The following is a 20876-nucleotide window of genomic DNA, read 5'->3' as shown; positions in this document are numbered from 1 at the left end:
CAACTTTTATATTCTCTGTCACAACCTATGAATGCAAGCAGGCCACTTACCTTCTTTACCATCCAATCTACCTGTGCTGCCATTTTCAATAGGCTTGGATCCCAAAGTCACTCTCCTGAACCACACTGCCATTTACTGAGCTCCTACTCCTATATGATGTCCCCAAAAATGCATCACCGAGCATAGTTAAACAAAATGTCTGCAGATGTTGGGTTTAAGTGCAATACATAAACGTGCTGGAGAAAATCAGGTCACTGTGCACATGGCAGGATTAAATTCCACCTTCCCAACTTTCCACCTGATTTGGACAATCATATCATTGACCAGGAGAGCACGTAACATGCAACCCCATGTAACAGGGAGGGTGTATTTTATTTTTAATTTAGACATACAGCATGATAACAGGCCATTTCTACCCACAAATCTGTGCTGCCCAATTACACCCAATTGGCCTACAACCCCCATATATTTTGAAGGGTGGGAGGAAACTGGAGTTCCCGGGGAAAATGACACGGGAAGAATGTATAAATTCCTTACAGTGAGCACGGGATTTGAACCCCGGTCCCAACTGTTGGTGCTGTAACAGCATTACGCTAACTGCTAAGCTAACCATGCCGCCCCCAAAAATGGCCTGCATCACAGTTTCCAGTTCGCAAAGTTGGCTCATCTGCATGTGCATCAAGAGACACAAGTTGAAAAAAATGTCTATTTATTTTTTTTATTACACATTATTACTACGAGGTTCATACGACACAGAAGCAGAAATAAGCCAATCACCCCATCGAGTCTGCTCTGCCATTTAATGAGCTGATCCATTTTCCCACTCAGCCTCACTGCCCAGCCTTCTCCCCATAACCTTTGATGCCCTGGCTAATCAAGAACCTATCAATCTCTGCCTTAAAAACACCTAATGTCCTGGCCTCCACAACTGCCTGTGGCAACAAACTCCACAGAGTTACCACCCTCTAGTTCAGGGGTTCCCAACCTTTTTGTTCCTCTGTACCCCTTGGGCATTTTTATACGTACCCGTGTACCCCTAAAAATTTCTTCTTTGGCTTGGCTTCGCGGACGAAGATTTATGGAGGGGGTAAAAGTCCACTTCAGCTGCAGGCTCGTTTGTGGCTGACCAGTCCGATGCGGGACAGGCAGACACGGTTGCAGCGACTGCAGGGGAAAATTGGTTGGTTGGGGTTGGGTGTTGGGTTTTTCCTCCTTTGCCTTTTGTCAGTGAGGTGGGCTCTGCGGTCTTCTACAAAGGAGGTTGCTGCCCGCCAAATTGTGAGGCGCCAAGATGCACGGTTTGAGGCGATATCAGCCCACTGGCGGTGGTCAATGTGGCAGGCACCAAGAGATTTCTTTAGGCAGTCCTTGTACCTTTTCTTTGGTGCACCTCTGTCACGGTGGCCAGTGGAGAGCTCGCCATATAACACGATCTTGGGAAGGCGATGGTCCTCCATTCTGGAGACGTGACCCACCCAGCGCAGCTGGATCTTCAGCAGCGTGGACTCGATGCTGTCGAGCTCTGCCATCTCGAGTACTTCGACGTTAGGGATGAAAGCGCTCCAATGGATGTTGAGGATGGAGCGGAGACAACGCTGGTGGAAGCGTTCTAGGAGCCGTAGGTGATGCCGGTAGAGGACCCATGATTCGGAGCCGAACAGGAGTGTGGGTATGACAACGGCTCTGTATATGCTTATCTTTGTGAGGTTTTTCAGTTGGTTGTTTTTCCAGACTCTTTTGTGTAGTCTTCCAAAGGCGCTATTTGCCTTGGCGAGTCTGTTGTCTATCTCATTGTCGATCCTTGCATCTGATGAAATGGTGCAGCCGAGATAGGTAAACTACCCCTAAAAATTACGGATTTAAAAAAAACACGACATTGTGCAATCTGACTGCAGATTACAACACCATGTATTGTACAGTAGTGGTTATTCTCTCAGACCCAATGTACCCCCTGAGAAGTGCAAATGTACCACTGGGGGTATATGTACCCCAGGTTGGGAACCCCTGCTCTAGCTGAAGAAATTCTTCGCATTTCTGTTCTAAACGGATGCCCTTCAATCCTTAAGTTGTGCCCTCTTGTCTTAGACTCTCCCACCATGGGAAATAACCCTTCTACATCTACTCTGTCCATGCCTTTCAACATTAAAAATGTTTCAATGAGGAGTCACGTGATGGAGTAGTGGCCGGACGGTGAACTCCAGCCCTCTCCAGAAAAGTCGGGAAAAACAAAGGAAAACACAAAGGCACAGAAATAAAAGTTACAGAAAAGTGAGTATAAAGGTGGAAAGAAGATGGCGACAAAAAAAGAAAAATCGAAAGCAACGGTAAGAAGAGAGGAAGAGAAGACAAAGGAGGAAAAAGGTGAAGGCCTTACCTGTCCGAAGAGGCCCGCTGCGGAGAGAGAAACCCGCTCCCTCAGGTCGGTAAATAATGGACTACAAAAATGGCTCGCTGAGCCGAGTAAAAGTGCGCAACCGCGCATGAAAAAAAACACACCGACGGGAGGGGGGACCAGCTGGGGAGTCGATCTCCACAGCCGGCAACGACAGCTGCAGAACACCTGCAGCAAGAAGAGACCACAAAAGACAATAGAAACAAGAAAGAAGAGAAGGAAAGGGCAACAAAGAAACAACAGATGGCCAACCCAGAGGAAGAAGAGGAGGAAGAGGAAGAGTACAGTGAAATAGAAGAAGAAAAGAAAGGCAAGATAAAGAAGGTACTTTCTCTTATTAAAGGATACATGGAGTCATTTAAAGAATGGCAAACACAGGAATTTAATGATTTAAGAAAAAGAATAAACAACACAGAAGAGAAAATGAATAAAATAGAGATGACCTTAACAGAAATGGGAAAGAAAATGGACAAGATGGAAGAGCGGGCAGTAGCAGCAGAAATGGAGGCAGAAGACTTAAAAAAGAAATTGGAGGAATCTAATAAAAAACTAAAGAGACACAAGAACTACTAGCTCAAAAAATAGATACAATGGAAAATTATAACAGAAGAAATAACATAAAAATAGTGGGCCTTAAGGAAGATGAAGAAGGCAAGAATATGAGGGAGTTTATAAAAGAGTGGATCCCTAAGACCCTAGGATGTCCAGAACTACAGCAAGAAATGGAAATAGAAAGGGCACATAGAGTATTGGCCTCTAAACCACAACCACAACAAAAACCAAGATCTATTGTAGTAAAATTCCTAAGATATACTACAAGAGAAAAGGTACTGGAGAAGACAATGGAAAAAGTAAGAGAGGGCAACAAACCACTGGAGTATAAAGGGCAAAAAATCTTCATTTATCCAGATATAAGTTTTGAACTCCTAAAGAAGAGAAAAGAGTTCAATAATAGCAAAGGCGATTTTATGGAAGAAAGGGTATAAATTTATACTAAAGCATCCAGCGGTATTGAAAATATTTATTCCAGGACAACAAAACAGACTATTCTCGGATCCAGAAGAAGCACGAAAATTTGCAGAACAATTACAAAAATAGACTGAGGGATGAAGACGGGTAATGAGAGTAAAAATGATCACGATTGATATGTATGCGGGTAAAGAGGTATAAGAGTGAATAGAGACAATGTGCATACGTGAATGTATCTGTACTTAGAGGAAAATATAGATAGTATAGACAAGAATTAATAAGGGAAGGTAATGGAATAGAGAGAATAAGGAGGGAATTAAAAGAGTGACCTTTGTGACATATGAAAAGTGAAATCTTTTCTGGGGGGGCGGGGTGGGGGGAAATAGCGGTCACTGCAAAATCAGTTGACGCTTGCGAGTGGATTCGCAAATCCAAATGGAGAGGGGAGATGTGGTTGTCCGACAAGGGATAAAGGACAACTCAGGAGGGGAAGGGGAGATTGGGGATAAATAAGATAGAAATAGGAGAATAAGGAAAATGTTGGATGTTGTAGGAATGTTGTCTTATAAAGAGTTGAAAATAAGAAAACAGAAATGGAAAAGGAGGAAAGGTAATGATGGAAAAACGGAAAGAGAAGATAAACAAAATATAAAAGGGCTACGCTGAACTATATGACTTTAAATATTAATGGAATACATAACCAAATTAAAAGGAAGAAACTACTAAATTTAAATGAATAAATGGATTCCATTAGAAAAAATAACATATAGGTTAAGAAATAATATTGAAATATTCGAACAAGTATGGGAGCCTTACATTAAATACAATAGCGAAAACCTACCGGGGACAAACATTACCTAAGTTGATGGAAGGAGAAGGAAAGAAAAAAATGGACTCAGTAGAATTTCTGGTGTATTTTTGTTGAATGACAACATTGTCTGACTGGCTTAATGCAACCTAGATTGTATACCTAAAATGGATGAGAGGGGGGGGTGGGGGGGTGGCTTGGGAGGAAGGAGGGGGGGGAGAAAAAGTCACTGTATATGTGTGAAAAAGAAATAGTGTATATCATGGCTAATGTGATTTATGGTGTGAAAAATAAAAAATTTTTTAAAAAAATTAAAAAAAAATGTTTCAATGAGATCCCCCTCATTCTCCTAAATTCCAATAAGTAAAGGCTGAGAGCTATCAAACACTCTTCATATGATAACCATTTCATTCTTGACATCATCCTTGCGAACCTCCTCAAAACCCTCTTCAATATCAGCATATCCTTTCAGAAATGAGGAGCCCAAAACTACTCACAATACTCCAAGTGAGGTCTCACCTGTGCCTTGCTTTATTCAGTATCTCAACTTTATGGGTAGTGATTTGTGTGAGGATTTCTGTTACATGAATGTGGAATTGATCTGTTCGCTGAATAAAAAACTCTATTCCATCTTCAAACCAGTTGTTGAATCTTTTACACATTTTTCAGTAACAATCTACAAATAAGTGGCCAGAGATTCAGAGGTGTATAGCATGGAACTAGGCTCTTTGACCCATCACATTCTGTTCTGATCTTTTTTCCACATCTACACTTATCCCATTTGTCCTTATTATACTCTGTGCCTCATCTATTAAAGTACCTGACTAAATGTCTCTTAAACATTGTAATTGTAATGGTCGATTCTGGGAATTACGATGATACAGGCAAAGAAATTAAGTTAATTTCATTGGAGGAAAAAAAATAAGAGTGTTGTGATCCAGAACTTGAGATAAATAGATTAAAATCAACATGAAATACACCAGAAACTAAAAGGGGCAGATGTAAATTTAATGAGATGGAACCAAGGGAACGCGTGCAGACCTGTACATGCTGAAAAAGTCATTTGCGACTACGTAAATCTCTCCAACAAAAGGTCTCTACTGCAGGCTGCTCGGTGCAAGCCTGCAGGATTACAAGGTGCATGTGGGCAAACCAGGCAGCCGCTATGCAGCATTTAATGAATTCATTTTAGGATATGTGCTTGTACAGAAAATCATATGTCACATCTGTTTTACATTGTTCGATTACTGACATTGCCTTCCCTCTGAGAGCCCATCAGTCGAGTATAGCTTCCAAATTAATCATCTGGACTTTCTTCCCAGAAATTCAAGCTTGACAGAGTTGATGTACTTCAGGTATCTTTTATCCTTCTCAGCAAGAACCAGTAATGATCAAAATAACTATCCATTTCACTGTACTACTGAAGTCAAAGCAAAGAAAAATTGTCGTGGAATGCAAATCAATCAGTTTGATCCCATTTAATTTCCATTGACTGCTTAACTCAAAACTGCCATCATCTCACCAAAGCAGTAATCAAAAGTGATACAAATAAAACAATTACAACTAAATCACGACTGATCGTTAAAGACATAGCACTGAACATGCATGAAAGAGCACCTGGAGAGGTAAACTGGAAGGATCTCTTCCCCAGTTTTCTTGCTGCAGAAGATCCGGCAGAGTGTTCCACAGGCCTCTGCCCTGCCTGCTTCGTAGTTATCTGGAAATTCATTGGCATCAAAGAGTGGATTGGCAACCATATTTTCCGTGGATATTTGGGAAGGCTTCCTTCGGACATCCAGTCCTGCTGGAGTTGTAATACCTGTGGCGAAGAAGAGGCAAAAGAAGTCACAAGCTGCCGGTGAAAAACAACAATTTTACCACCACAACGCCAAACAGAATCAAGTCATGCATTATGCAGACATACATATAAAACAAAACGCAGAACAGTAAGTTTACAAAACCAGAACTTAATGGAAGAAACCAAAGAGAATTATACAAAATATTCAAAATGGTTAGTGCACAGTCTTAGGTTTATGACGTGATACAAAAATAGCAGGAGAAATGAGCATGACGGGATAAAAACAAGCACCTGCAGAAGAGCAGATTACAAGGCTTGGCAACACTCCTCCCCATTCAAGAGAAACACACAGAATACTGAATGAAGTGAATCACCCCAGAGATTGCAACAAGGACAGGAGCCACATGTTAGAGAAAAAGCTGGAGCAATTAGAAGGAAAAGGAATGGCTTATGGCAAAAATCATAAAACAGCTGACTGCAATTAAAATAGAATCTACTTTTCCTACTTACAAGATTTATAAGAAAGAAGAATTTGGATAAAAGATGCTGCAAGATAATAGAAATAAAAATGGAAACAAATCAAAGGACAGCAGTAGTTATAATATCGTTAAGATGATTAGTTTTTTTTTCAAGCTTTAGTTATAAGCAGCTTTCATCTGTTTTTGCTTTAAAACTTAAAATTCAAGTGTTTTGAGAGGTAGACTGGGCACTATGTACAAGACTGGCAACCAGGTAAAAGCCATGAATTTGACAATTAGCATGCAAAAATATGCAAAACGAAATAAACAAAAATCAGGGGAACACTGATGTTAACTTAGATTAGGGTTTAATAAATCTGGACTGTAAATTAAGAGTACACAGACTGTCGATGATATTTGAACTACATTTTGCTTTACAACAGAAAGCAAGAATGAAGTGCAAGATTTTGGTCAGCCTTACCTGTCATACTACCATCCCTGTTCATTCCACTGTGCAGTCTGCAGTGAACCAGGCCTGCATCGAACAACCACTGACCAAAGAGATTCAGTACACTGTTGACCTTGGGGCGAGTTGGTGCAGGTAGAGGTCTTGGTTCGGAGCAAGTTTGGTTTGGGCTAGACAATGGAGAAGTGGTGGAAGTCTGATGTGTTACTTTGGGAGGATGTGCAGTACTCCCCTAGCAAGGTGAAAAGATTCAAAACAATATTAGGGGCTGATACAAATTACATTTTCAATTATGACTGAAGAGCAGAAACTGAATTGGTACACACACAAAAATAAAAGAAAGTGGACATTGCGTGTGCAATTAACGCAAACACATGGGAACACCCGTATACAAGTAACTGAAATGCAAAACAAATCCATGGTCAGATCAAATCTGCACCCATCGAAGACCACTGGGATGTTCCCAAAAATACCTCTGATTGCTGATGAGATGCTTCATTCCCTCTTTGGCAGCTCAGATAATTCCTACTATTGTTTCTAAATATGTATTTATTTTTTTAGATTCCTCAATGCTTCCCATTCTTATTTTACCATGATTCTCACTCATCTGGTACTGCTGCATAGCTACCTGTTGAACCTTCAGTTTCCATATTTAAACAAACCATTAGCTTCACCATTTCGAGTTCCATCCCCACCCATTGTTTTTTTTTTTAAATATGGAGAATTGTTGAAACCCTTGTGTGAGAGGTTTAAATTTAAAGCTAGACTTTCAGCACAAACAGGCCCTTCTGACCCTTGAATCCGTGCTGCCCATATACCCAAATTAGCCTAAAATACCCAATACCTTTTGAAGGGTGCGAGGAAACCAGAGCCTTCGGGGAAAACCCATGCAGAAGCAGGGAGAATCTACAAACTCTTTATAGACAGGACTGGATTCAAACCTGTGTCCCTGGTGCTGTAACAGTGTTGCACTAATTGCTCCGCTAACCATGTCGCCCAAATTCACATGGTTTTGGTTGATTCTTTCTATCATGAATTAGGGCATCACATTTGTGGCTTCCAATCTGCTGAAACTTTTCCCTAGAGTCCAGAGAATTTGAAAGATGGCTACTTCTGCAGCCACTTTCTATTGGACCCTAGAACATAGGCAGTCAGGTTCAGGATATTTGTCGATTATTATTTTTTCCCCCGTACTAGTTACAATCACTTTAAGCTCCTTCCTCCCCGTTCTGCCAGATTTGTCCAATTACAAGATACACTTCATTCTTTTGCCACAAGCAGAAACAAGATGTCCTTTCAATTACTCAACCATTTTCCAATGATTAAATCCTTCAGTCATCCTCAGGTGGTTCAAGGTCTTCCAGTGAAGAAGGTTCACTAATACCACTAGGCCCACCTAGTTTGTGCTGACCATCAAACATCCATTTACAGTCATTGTAAACCAATTCCATTTGATTTTCTCTCTTCCTTTCCATCAATTTCCCACTGGTTCCACCAATTACCTATACCCTAGTGGCAATTTACAGTAATTACTAACTAATTAACCATTAAGTTTGGAATATTTGCTGGAAATTGTCAGATTGTTCTAGCCCTGCATTATTCAATGGTTGTGCTCCTGAGTGGTGCTGACGACAGTTTTCAGAACCACAGATCAAGTTAGTTAGATCAAGTGCCACAGAAATGGTGCAAGACTGACGTGAATAAAGTAAAATGGCAGTTGCTTACTGAGCTTGTTTTAACCGTTGTCTTTGTCACAGTAACAGATCGGATCCTTCTGCTGTGAGGAGGTGTTGTGTTCATTGTACTGCTTGCCTGTGGCATGTTTAACCTATTCACCGGAGTGGGAGGAGCACTGTCCGAGCGGGGCCTGGAAATACCTGTAAAAGGAAAAACACATGCATAAAAAGCACCACCATTTGTGAAATCCATATTAAAATCTGCCCACCAGTTTAGTAACAATTTTGAAAAGAAATATTTAGTGCAGGACAGTTTACAGACAACAGTAAGAGCTGACTAAAACGGCTGGCTTCACCCTTACAGCACGAGACAGGTTTTTGTGAACAAGGTTTTCTTTTGAGGGCATGTATCCAGGTGTTGTACAGAGCTATAAATCTCAATTAAGCAACACTGACACATGATGATATGGTCAAGGAAGCAATTCATCATTTGATGAAATATAGAAATTCCAAGGCCTGAAGTTAATTCTATCATACTTGTGAGGGGGGGGAAAATAAGAGACTGTTTTACGCTGAGATCCAAGGAAAGCTGCACGTATTTCCAGGTCTATGCAGAACAGTTAAATTATTCCACATTAACTAAGGTAAATGTTCGCTCAGTGAGCTTCAGCCAGGTCAGTATCTATCATCTTCAGGGAGAATCAGAGACTTGGTACTCCTGCCTTTGTGGTGATGTAAAGTTAAAATGGTTTGATGGTCTACAGAAGTAGCAACTATTCTGCAATTCCGTTAGCAATAGCTAGCATTTTGGGTGATTCCCCAGATAGCTCTCAAACTGCTGTCACAAATGCTTTGTTTGTTGGCACTTTGTGGTTTATGAGTACCTGTTGCTTCTTGGCTTGTTACCTTTTCCCCAAACATATAGGTTCAAGTTTGATCACCTTCATCACTCCTGGAAATCATTCTGCATTATTTTGTTCCTCCCTCAACCCCTGCCCAAAATCTTGTTTTTGTTCATCATGGAATCCAGTGAGACAAAAAGATTCAAACTTAGGGACAGATTAGAAATGACCCACTGTGAAACAAAAAGTCAGATTCTCTTGATGTAAAGGGTAAAATCATTTTGTATACATTTCTGCTATTCTTTGGCAATGTTATTGCTGCTTTACAGTTCTCCAGCAGTTACAGATGAGCTTTTCTTGAAGTATCCACACAAGCACATTAATTGCCAGGATGTAGAAGACACCAAGATTAGCGCAGATATGGTGAGCCAAAGGGCCTGTTCCTGTGCTGTACAAGCCTAAAAAAATTATGGAGATGCAAGGTCAATCAGTCCATTTTACCTAATCCATCAGAGAGATCTAAAACTCCATGGGGCAAGGATGCATTGTAGTGTGGAATCACCACAGTAATGTCAGATTAAATTGTAAAACTATTACAAAGATTAGTATTACGTTCATCATGCATGGATGAGGTGCCCTGATCAGCCTGCCGTGGAGGCAAGAAAATTACTGAAAACAAAACTGATGTAGAAGTACTTGTTAAAGGTTGATCCAATGGAGTAAATGCACCAAATAACCCCAAGCTGAAAAGTTGAAGGCTGAATAACCTCCTCTTGTTATTCCCTTTCCATCTTCACCTTTTACATGTTGTTGACCAGGGTCATCACTCCAGCAGCTCTGCTCCCTTCACAAGATACTTGGCCCTCACAGAGAAGAGTCAGATTTAAAAAGTAAAAGATTGCCATTTTAGCTTTACAAAATCTAGGCACTTCACTGCAGAAAGACCATCCATCTTGCCTATAGGAGGAGGGGTATTGGTAGAAAATTGCTTTAGAAATTGGAAAACTGTGAATGGTGATGTGCCAAGGGGATTTTTGTTGCTTGTTGTGAACATTGAAGATTTGGATACAAATATAGGAAATATGTTTAGTAATCATGAAAGCCAAACAAAAAAAAAATGGTGGTTTTTGATGGCAAGGAGGATAAATGCAAGGCTCAAGATGATTAGTTGGTCAGTGGGGCAGAGCAATGACAGATGGAATTTAGTGAAAAGTAGAGACCTTGGTGAAGATCAGGGCACAGGCAGATAAAGTGGCAGACAGGATATTTGCCTTCATTACCTGTGTTATTGAATACAAGAGCAGAGAAGTTATGGCAAAACTTTAAAATATGATTTGGACCATGTGTGGTCAGAGAAGCTGGAGGGACTTGACAGATCAGGCAGCATCCAGGGATCAAAATGATCTGTGAGTGTTTAGGTTGGAACTGAAGCAGGAAGGAGAGATATGAAGGATATAATGATGTGGAAAAAAAAGCCTGCACTGGGGCAAGACGTGATTGGATATTGGATAAGTGATGGGAAATTTGGAGAGACAGATAGAAGAAGAGACCTTTGTTTGGCAGGGTTGGAGGGGTTTAAAGGGAAATGTGAGAACTGGAGGAAAGAATGGGAAAAATCAACATTAATTTCTTTGGTTTTAAGACTATGCAGGAGGAAGATTATGCATTGTTCCTTAATGTTACATTTGACCTCAACAGGGCAATGGACGAGGCTGAGGACAGACATGTCTGTGTAGGAATGATTGGGGGAATTGAAATGGTGAGCTCACAGGTGCTTGGTAATGTTGTCACTATATCTACATTTGATCCCATCAAACTCGAGGAGGCCACACTATGTGCATCAAATGTAAAAGAACAGGTTGAGCTGTAGTTCTGTGCATAGTTCTGGTCACCACATTATGGGAAGGATATGATTTTACCCAGCAGGATGCAGAAGAGATTCACCAACATGGAATTATAGAGAGATAGAACATGAAAACAGGCCCTGCAGCCCAACCACTCTGCACTGTCCATTAACCATTTCTTTACACTAATCTCATGTTAATATATTATTTATTTTATTCTAATATTTGCATCAACTTCTCCAGATTCTACCACCTAATAGAAGAACTTAATTGTCCAATTAACATACAAATCACCACATCTTTGGTGTGTGGGAGAAAACTTGTGTGGCCACAGAGAGAATATGCGAACTTCACGCAGACTGGATGCAAGGTGGGCTCTCCATCTGAGATTAGTGGCCGTACCAGCTGTGGCGCCCCAGGATGCTGCTTGGTTTTCTTGGAATGAAGGAAGCCGAGGGAAGAACTCTTCTGGAAATACAAAGTTGCAAGGGGCAGATACATGGTAGGAAACATTCCTCCAAAGTAGAAGGGTTTAAAATTTGAGAACATAGATTTAATATATGAGGGTCAGAGAAAGGATATTTTCACCAGAGGATGATTGGAATCAGGAACTGAGTCGATGATGGAATCATACAGCGAAGGAATGGACCCTTATGGCCCACCCTATTCACAATGCCTATCAAAGTCAATCCCATTTGGCGACATGGGCCTGCATCCCTCTTTATTCCTACACAGGTACCTGTTCAAGTGCCTTTTAAATGTTGTATATCTGCCTTCACGACCTCCACAGACAACTAGTCCCAAATATTCAACACCCTGTTTGTGGTATAACATTAGGGGTGTAGGTTATTTGGGTGTAAAATGGGTGGCATGGATTTTTGGGCCGAAATGGCCTGTTACCGTGCTGTATGTCTAAATTTAAATACAGTACAACTCCGATTATCTGAAATCCTCATTTATCTAAAAATTTTTCAGAGCCAAACAGACCTCACAGGCTGAAAAAATTCATCCGATATGAAATTAGAATAACAATTGTCCTCGTTTCAGATAACTCCCTCCCCTCTCTCTTTCCATTTCTTCTTTACCTTTCCCTATTGACTTTTCTTTCCAACTCTCCCCCTCAAACTGCAGGTCGCTCTCTCCCAGCCGCAAAAGGTCGGAAGAATTTCTTGTCCCAGCATCATCAAAGAGAGCGGCCTCTCAGGCAGGAGTGGGACCTTGGGCTCAGTGGCCTCCCTCCTTCGGCACACCGGAGCTCCTGATGCCAAACTCTCCCCTCGGCCTACTACCTACCACTTACACCATGTAGGCTTAGGGGAGAATTCGGAGTTGAGACGGGTGTCAGGATGAAGCTCCACTGAGTGGAGAGACAGGAGCCTGCCATCTCACCAGTGAGTGTTCCACCAGCCCAGGAAGCCTTCTCGGGGATCAGTGGCAGTGGTTGGGAGGTCTCGGTGATTGGCGGCAGGCGGCAGCGTTGCGGCCAGCATTTTTTGTTGTAAGAATTAAACATTATTTTAGTGCTGAAAAAGCCCTCCCTTGTTTTTGGTTTAAACATTCATACAAATGATTTGCTGCTGCTATTGGGCAGTTTTTTTTTAAATGACCAATTCTCCAAAAAAAAACATTTATCCGACGTAGGCCCAGTCCCGACAATTTTGGATAATCAGAGTTGTACTGTAAATTTAAAGATCTCCCCTTTTAACTTTAAACTAGGCCCTCTAGTTCTAGACTCCCCTACCATGAGTAAAATATTATCATCTTTCCTATCTTTGCCCCTCATAATTCAGTAAACCTCTCTAAGAGCTCATTTCAGATGTATTCAGACTAACATTTGAAAGGCAAAGATAAAGAGGGCTACAGACTAATATAGGATTCATACAGCTGGGTATCTCATAGTCAGTGTGAACACAGTAGTCTGAAAAGGCTGTTTCTGTGCTCCAAGCCTCAACGCTGGCCTGCAGGTTCATCAAGCTAATTCCTGGCCTTTGTGGATTCAAGCTCAAATACAGGTTGAATAAACTTGCCTTACATTTAAAACTTAAATTGGCCAAGAGAGCACTTGTGATGTACACCATACCCTGCTGGATCAGGGCCTTGAAGAGAGAAATTAATGGAGCCAAAGTCACACAAACATGCAACATGTATTAATAATAATTTTGAAGGTATTTTTCTTTATTAATTCCAATAAACAGGGGGGGGGGGAAAAGGCTAATTGAGCTTTTAAATTATGCTGCAAGCGGTCTCAGCTTCCACCTGGTTCTTAGTCAGCAAACCATTGAACTGCGGAATAACATTTATCAGCATCAGAACAGAATCATTGATAATCATTTACACAAAAGATCAGAAAAAATAGGAAAAAGGTTGAAATTTTTAAAAAAATCACTGTTCCTGTATTGTCAACTTCTGTTGAAATATCTTAAAGATGCAGTATTCTTAGAGACTGTACCAGAAATTTCTTGAAATATATCCTCAGCTAACATTAGATAAAAGTGAACAATAAGTTTTTCTTTTTATTCAGACACCTGCTTGCTTTTTGTTTGCACCTTGAGGAAGGGCTCAGGCCCAAAATGTTGGTTATAATCTTTCCCTCCGTAAGGACTCTGTAAGATCTGTTGAGTTCCTCCAGTGTTTCTGTGGGCTTTTTTTTTTTAAAAACCACAATATCTGCATCTTCAGTCTTTAGTGTTTCACTCGAATTGAAAAGTTGGAGACAAGAGAGCACTGGGATTGTTCTGACTTGTGATTTGCCAATAGTAAAATCACAAACCACAATTTTTTCCTATCTAAATCTTAATAAAATGCTGCTGTATTAGCCATAATACTTTAATCAGCCTATGTTCCACATCACCAACTTTATTATGCACACATTCGACCCAAGTTCACCCTACTTATCATCCGCAGATCTGCACATATAATGTACTAAGGATAAGGGAGAAACTAGAGGATGGGTTTCCCGAAGTCATCAGATAAGATGCCACCTCAAAAATTCAGTGCAGGAAATAAAGGTCAGAGCATGAGTTAATAAACTGACATGGCCAGACGACTGGTTGGCTACAAGAAACAGCGAAAACAATTTTTTTTGCTGACTATAAAAACACAGTGAACAGTGGGTATACCACAGGGAGAGGAGCTGGGTCTCAACTTTTTACAATTTATATAAATGACTTTGTTGCTACATCTTCTGATGCCACAAATAAAAATAGGAAAATTAATTGCGAAAATATTAAGTGAATGGGAAAAGATATGTCATACACAGGAGAAAAAAATAAAATGCAAAAGAATGAGAGGTTGCAGCATGTAGCCTTTGCAATTAGGAGATGTAACAAAACATCAACCTATATTGCTTGGGAAATTCAAAACAAATGTTGAATACTATGCTCTGGTTGTACAAGATGTTTTTTTTTAAAAAGACTGAACAACAGGCTTTAATCCACAAAAACCTCCACAGAGCCAGGCTGGCTGTGGCTGCAGCAACTCAGTGTGAGGCCTCGGTAGGCCGGCTCAGGCTTATATCCCGGAGGGTGATTTTTTTTTCTTCACACTGTGAACCATATCAATCAAAATACATACGAACATTTCCCTCTTAAATATACACAGTGGCATTTTCTCCCCTTTTTTCCCCCCTACCTTCCCTCCCCGTACAAGATGTTGTTGAGAACATGTTTACAGGACTCAGCTCAATATTGGTCTCTTTACTTAATGATATTAATTTCATTGGAAGCCATTCAGAGAATGATTTCTGGATCAACGTGTGGAATGGGATGGTTGCCTTGTGGGGAATATTTGGACAGACCAAATTGGTATCTGCTGGAGACTCGAAGGGTGAGAGAAGACTGAATGAAACAAGATCCTGAGAGGACTTGACAGGGTTGTTCATCCTAGCAGAATCTAGAACTGGCATCCATTGTTTAAACATATGGAATCAGCCACAAGATACACAAAGCTTTTTTTTTCCTCTCACAGGATCTTTGAATCTTTTAAGGACAAAGGAATACGATAAATAATGGAAAGTGAAGGTTACATTCAGATCAGCCATGAGCTCTAGTCTTACTCTAGTGAAGCTGACTATTATTAGTTAAAAACAAATAAGATGCTGGGGAGTGAAGCCATGGTATTTGTCAAATGCCAATGAACATGATAATTCAAAACATTAAACACCTGAAAAGAAAAATGTACACATAATTGAATATGGCACATTAAAGGATTTCATAAGGAAGTAGCTGAGGTTATTGCAATTTGTAGTTTTTTAAAATATTGGAAACATCTATTTTGCACTAGTAATGTCTCTAGTAAGTTGGAGCACAGTGAATAAATAGTTCCCCAATTGTCATGTAATTGGTGTGTATAGCTTACATCAACATAACCATGCTAAATAGAATACTGCAGCTTTAAAAATTCAACAACAAACATAAATCAGATTGGCAGGAAATAAGGAGTGGATTGGTAACACTTGTACCAATTTAAATGTTACTGATCAAAGGTGGAAGCTGTCAAATGCTCAACACTTTATACCATAAGGGGGTAACCTTTCCCGAATGATATTGATCCTTGCAATACCTACGGAGCAAGAAGAAATATAGTGCTGTTTAAAAACATACAACTTGTTTTCAGTGAATGAAGTTGGCAATAAGGTCATCTTCAAATTAAATTTGACCAAAGACAGAACACATTGTCATTTTCCCCATAGCAACTTACCATTGCAAAAATAACCACTTTATGAAATTTGCAATGTGCGACAAAGTGACAAAAATCCCAAATACACTGAAAAAAACAAAAATCTGCCACTGAACGCAAATTACATCCAGGAATGAAGCCATAGAATTCATGAATTGGCTGAAGTTTCTAAAGCTCAGGAGCCAAAAAGAGCAGTTAATCCCAAGGAAGCATGCCAGATAAAATTACAAATTTGTCATAGCTGGAGGTGATTACACACATCTGATCTGAATTTAACACTAAACAAGTGAAACAAATCAAATCTACTCGTAACGCAAGACATCATGTTTTCATTTATGACAGATGCGGTACAAAGCAACAAGCTACCTAATAACTACAATATTACTAATGACAAGACGATAGAGTGAATGGTTTGAAGATTTATCATAACATACTTGCTCTGGAACAGGCCACAATACAGTGCATGGATGAATTATTACATTCTCCACCCATGTCATTTCCGAGAAGTAATGCTGATTTATAACTATTTTGTTCGCCCTGATTCACCTTTTTAATCAGTCTGTTGTCTCATCCAGTAATTATCCTGACTTATTTCTGTAGTCCCCAAACTTCTTTAAAACCAGATACGATTTGGGAACACAAAGTAAAGGGACCCTTAAGAGGTTATAATCTCAATCAGATAGAATTTACTCTCCTGCTTGAGAGGGTGAAGCTAAAATCAGATACGTTGGTATGACAGTTGAGTAAATATAACTGCAGAGGCATGAGAGAGGAGCTTGGCCAAAGTTGATTGGAAGAGTTAACAGCAGAGCAGCAATAACATGAGTTTTGGGAGGACTTCAGAAGATGGAGGATAATTTCATCCTAAAGAAGCAGCACCATTTTAAAGGGAGAATGAAGCAACCATGGCTGATAAGAGAAATCAAAGACAGAGCAAAAGCAATAAATAACAGATGGCTAGAGGATTGAGAAGCTTTTAAACATCAACAGATGGCAACTCAAAATACAATAAACTCTAAACATAAAATACGACATCAAAAAGCAAAAGAGAGGCAAGAATGGACATCAAACTGCTGAGAAAAAAAAAGACACTGGAGAAGAGGCGATAAGGCACAAATATACAACGAATGAACTGAATAGGTATTTTGTGTCAGAATTCACTGTGGAAACTGCAGGCGATTGCCGGAAATTTGAGAGTCAGGAGGCAGAGTGAGTGTCATTATTAATGAGAAGGTGCTTGGGAAGCTGAAGACAGATGTCACTTGGACCAAGGCTTGAAAGAGTTTTCTTTGAAATTTTTATTTTCCATTTGTGTCAAAACATATACAGTATTTATCCATAAAAATGTTAAAATTAGGATCCAAAAAAAAATACAATTTTTATTTATTTTCTCCCCCCCCCCTCCAAAAAAAAGGAAAATAGGAAAAAGCCTGTCTAATAAACCTATATCTTTTAATTAATTAATTTCAGTTTACATAACAACCTTAAAACCATAACTAATTAGGACAGGTTGAATGGGGGAATGGTGGACGCTGCAGGTAAATTCATAGCAATAAAATCCATGTAGGGTTTCCAAATCTTATCAAGTTTTTCTGGTTGATTTTGTAAATTATACATAATGCTCTCTAATGGTATACAATTTAATAATTCCATTTGTCATCTATTCAACCCCACAATATCACCAGATTTCCACATTACAGGTATAGATTTCTTTGCTATTGCTACATTTAAAAATTTCTTTTGATAAATATCTAACTTCAATTGGGAAATATCTCCCAATAAAAATACTCAGGGATCCTTCAAAATATGCAACTTCAAAACTCATCTCAAAATACTTATATCCTTCCAAAACTTATCTACCTTTTCACATTGCCAGACTGTATGCAAGAAAGATCCTACTTCTTTATTACATCTAAAACATTGATCAGAACAATTTGAAAGAAGTGTATCAATTTGTATGGAATATAATATAATTTATGTAAAAAATTAAATTGTACCATTTGATATCTAACATTAATTGCATTAGTTACACTTTCATAGCATAATTAATTTCATAGTCTTGAATCTGTATATTTAAATCTTTTTTCCGATCTAGATTTGGATTTGAATAAATCCTTTTTCTGAATAGTCTCTTGTAATTTGATATACATATTAGTAATAAATTTTTCAATAAACTTATCCATTATTAGATATTCAAATGGACTTTTTTCTGACCTTAAAATTCCTCCCTAATTTTCTTTTTAAATATAATTTAAGTTGATAATAAAAAAAATAGTATGATGTGGTATATTATAATCATCTTTCAACTGATCAAAAATCAAGAAAACAGATCCCAAAACACAATCCCTTATTATTTTTTTAAAAATTCCACAATTATACCAAACATCAAAATAACGATTATTAACCGTAAAAGGAATTAAAGGATTTTGATTTAATACCATTTTAGCCAACTGATAATTCTTCATTCCTCTTTCCGCATGTACTCCATTCCATACTCTGAGTACATGTTTCAAAATTGGTGGATCTGATTTTCCTCTTAATAACCATCATGCCATTTATATAAAATATGTTCAGAATTAGTTTCTCCTATTTTACTCATTTCAGTTTGCACCTATGCAATCTTTTCATCGGTCTGATAACTAGAAGACAATAATCTAAGTTGAGCTGCTTTATAATAATTTTTCAAATTAGGCAATTGAAGTCCCCCTTGATTAAATTTCCACATTAATTTTTCCAATGCCATCTGAGGCATTTTATCCCTACAAATAAACCTTATTGCACTTTTATTTTAATCCTGAAAAAGCATTATTGGTACAAATGATTGAAAAAGGTATTGTATTCCAGGAAAGATATTCATCTTCACACAATTAATCTTTCCTATTAAAGAAATTGGCAAATCCTTCCATCTTAATAAATCTTCTTTAATTTTCCTCACTAAAGGTATGCAGTTTAATTTAAATAAACTATTTAAATTCTTATCAACATTAATTCCTAAATATTTAATTGCACCAGTCTGCAATTTAAATTTTGTAATTTTCTTAACTTGAACAGTCTGTCTCAATCAGCCTTCATCACTTCATTTTTATTAATATTTACTTTGCAACCTGATACTAACCCATACTCTGCCAATCAATCATTTACTTTTTGTAATGAGATTTCAGGGTTTGTAAGATATATTACGTAATTTGCAAAAAGACTAATTTTACATTCTATATCATGCATCTTAAAGCCCTCAATCTCACTATCACTTATAATCACTTCAGCTAAAGATTCTGTAGCTAATGCAAATAAAAAAGGAGATAATGGACATCCTTGTCTAGATGATCTTTCCAACAAAAAAGATTTTGATATTTGTCTATTTGCAATCACCTTAGCCTTTGGAGAATCCACTATTTCAAATCTAGTGTCCACCTGTTGTATTAATCGTTCCATCTTATCACCATTCTTCCTTACTTCATCAGTTAACATGGATTGTCGAAAAAAATCTAACATTTGCTTTAATTCACCAGAAGATAAAGAAGCTTCTGCACCTTTTTCTATCTTTTTCTTGATTGTAGGTCGTTCTTGTTCTTTCCTTTGCTTTTCCAGGTCTTCTTCTTGATCACTAGAGCTGTGGGTGCCTGGAATCTTTTTTTTAAATTTTCTCCATTTTTATTTGTGCTCTGCACATGCACGAGGAGTTGCGCATGTGCAGAGTCATTTCTTCACCCGATGTCGGTGGCCATTGTTGGGGGAGACCTCATGCAGCAGTGACCAAGGTCTCCCCGGCTTCTGGCCTCCCTCCTTTGGATACTAACTTACGGACAGCTCCAAGATACTTTCTTAAGGTAGACCTCTCTTCCTTTTCTTGCTCAGTTTCTTGAACAACAGTAAGTCCTTTATCCTTCTTTGGTGGCATTGTTGATGTCTTCGATGTGTCTTCAGACAATCATTTCATATATTTTCTGTAACTTTTATAACCTTTTTGTCACTTTTTCGAGGAGAGCAGGGATTATCAGTCTAACCCCATATCATCACGTGGCATGCCCCCTCAAAGACAGTTGAAGAGATTTTGACTGTATTAGTCATAATCTTTCAAGAATTGCTAGTCAGAAATAGTTTCACAAAGCCACAGAAGAAAAATCACAACTATCATTCTTCCCTTTAAGAAGGGAGAGATCAATAGATAGGAAATTACTGGGTGATCAGCCCAACTTGATAAGATTCTAGAGCCAATTATTAAGGATGAGATTTTAAGGAACTTGAAAGCACAAGATGAAATTGCATGGTTCCCCCTCAGGGAAGTTGGCTGACAAATCTGTTGGAATTCTTTGAAGATACACAAAAGAGACTGGTTTACTTTTTCAGAAGGCCTTTGACAAGATGCCACACAAGACTGCGAAACAAAATTTTACAAGGTATTGTAGGAAAGGTACTAGCATAGATAAAAGATTCACTGAGGGGCAGAAGGCAAAGAGTGGAAATAAAGGGTGCACTTTCTGGCAGTCAGTCATTGACGAGGCGTTTCCAAGGGTCAGTGTTGTGGCTGCTTTGGATGATGGAATTGACGACTTTTGACTGTTCGTGGATGATACAAAGATAGGTTTGGGTGGGGTTGGGTAGAGCCGAGGAAGCAGGGAGTCTTCAGAGGGTCTTGTACAGTTGGGAGAATGGTGTTTAGGGTAGTGGCAGAATCTAGAGGAAGTTGATGGGATTGGATGAATAAAATAGATTAATGTAAGATTAATATACATGGGTCCAATGGATAGCATAGAATTGGTGTGCCAATTCAACCAAGAAACCTGACAGTAATTTCACCCCTCATTCTGAAGCAAAAATATTCCTTCTCATTTTACATTCTGGTATAGAATATTAGGTCATTGGAAAGGATATTTGTCCAACGTTTCATACACAAAATGAGGAACACTAGAAATCAGAGCAGGAGGAAGCCTTCAGATGCTTGAAGC

At 39.0% G+C, this 20876-nt stretch overlaps 1 protein-coding gene across 8 annotated transcripts in view; it reads right to left on the bottom strand.

The window, feature by feature from the left end:
* ralgapb (Ral GTPase activating protein non-catalytic subunit beta) overlaps positions 1–20876 on the bottom strand; it is a 111123-nt gene that overhangs the window by 61915 nt on the left and 28332 nt on the right. For 3 of the 8 annotated variants that reach the window (XM_069884531.1, XM_069884533.1, XM_069884532.1), the window contains exons 9-11: positions 8617–8768; positions 6907–7123; positions 5787–5988 (exon numbers count right to left, since the gene is read on the bottom strand). In XM_069884531.1, coding sequence (XP_069740632.1) covers positions 5787–5988; positions 6907–7123; positions 8617–8768 — 571 coding nt within the window. Of the gene's footprint in view, positions 1–5786; positions 5989–6477; positions 6514–6906; positions 7124–8616; positions 8769–11655; positions 11722–15768; positions 15814–20876 lie in introns of all 8 variants that reach the window. The other 5 variants (XM_069884525.1, XM_069884527.1, XM_069884526.1 and 2 more) reach the window with 5 other exon arrangements.

This window comes from Narcine bancroftii, chromosome 6 (assembly GCF_036971445.1).
Source record: "Narcine bancroftii isolate sNarBan1 chromosome 6, sNarBan1.hap1, whole genome shotgun sequence".
Lineage (NCBI taxonomy): Eukaryota > Metazoa > Chordata > Chondrichthyes > Torpediniformes > Narcinidae > Narcine > Narcine bancroftii.
This window is presented reverse-complemented; position numbering and strand designations above follow the sequence as displayed.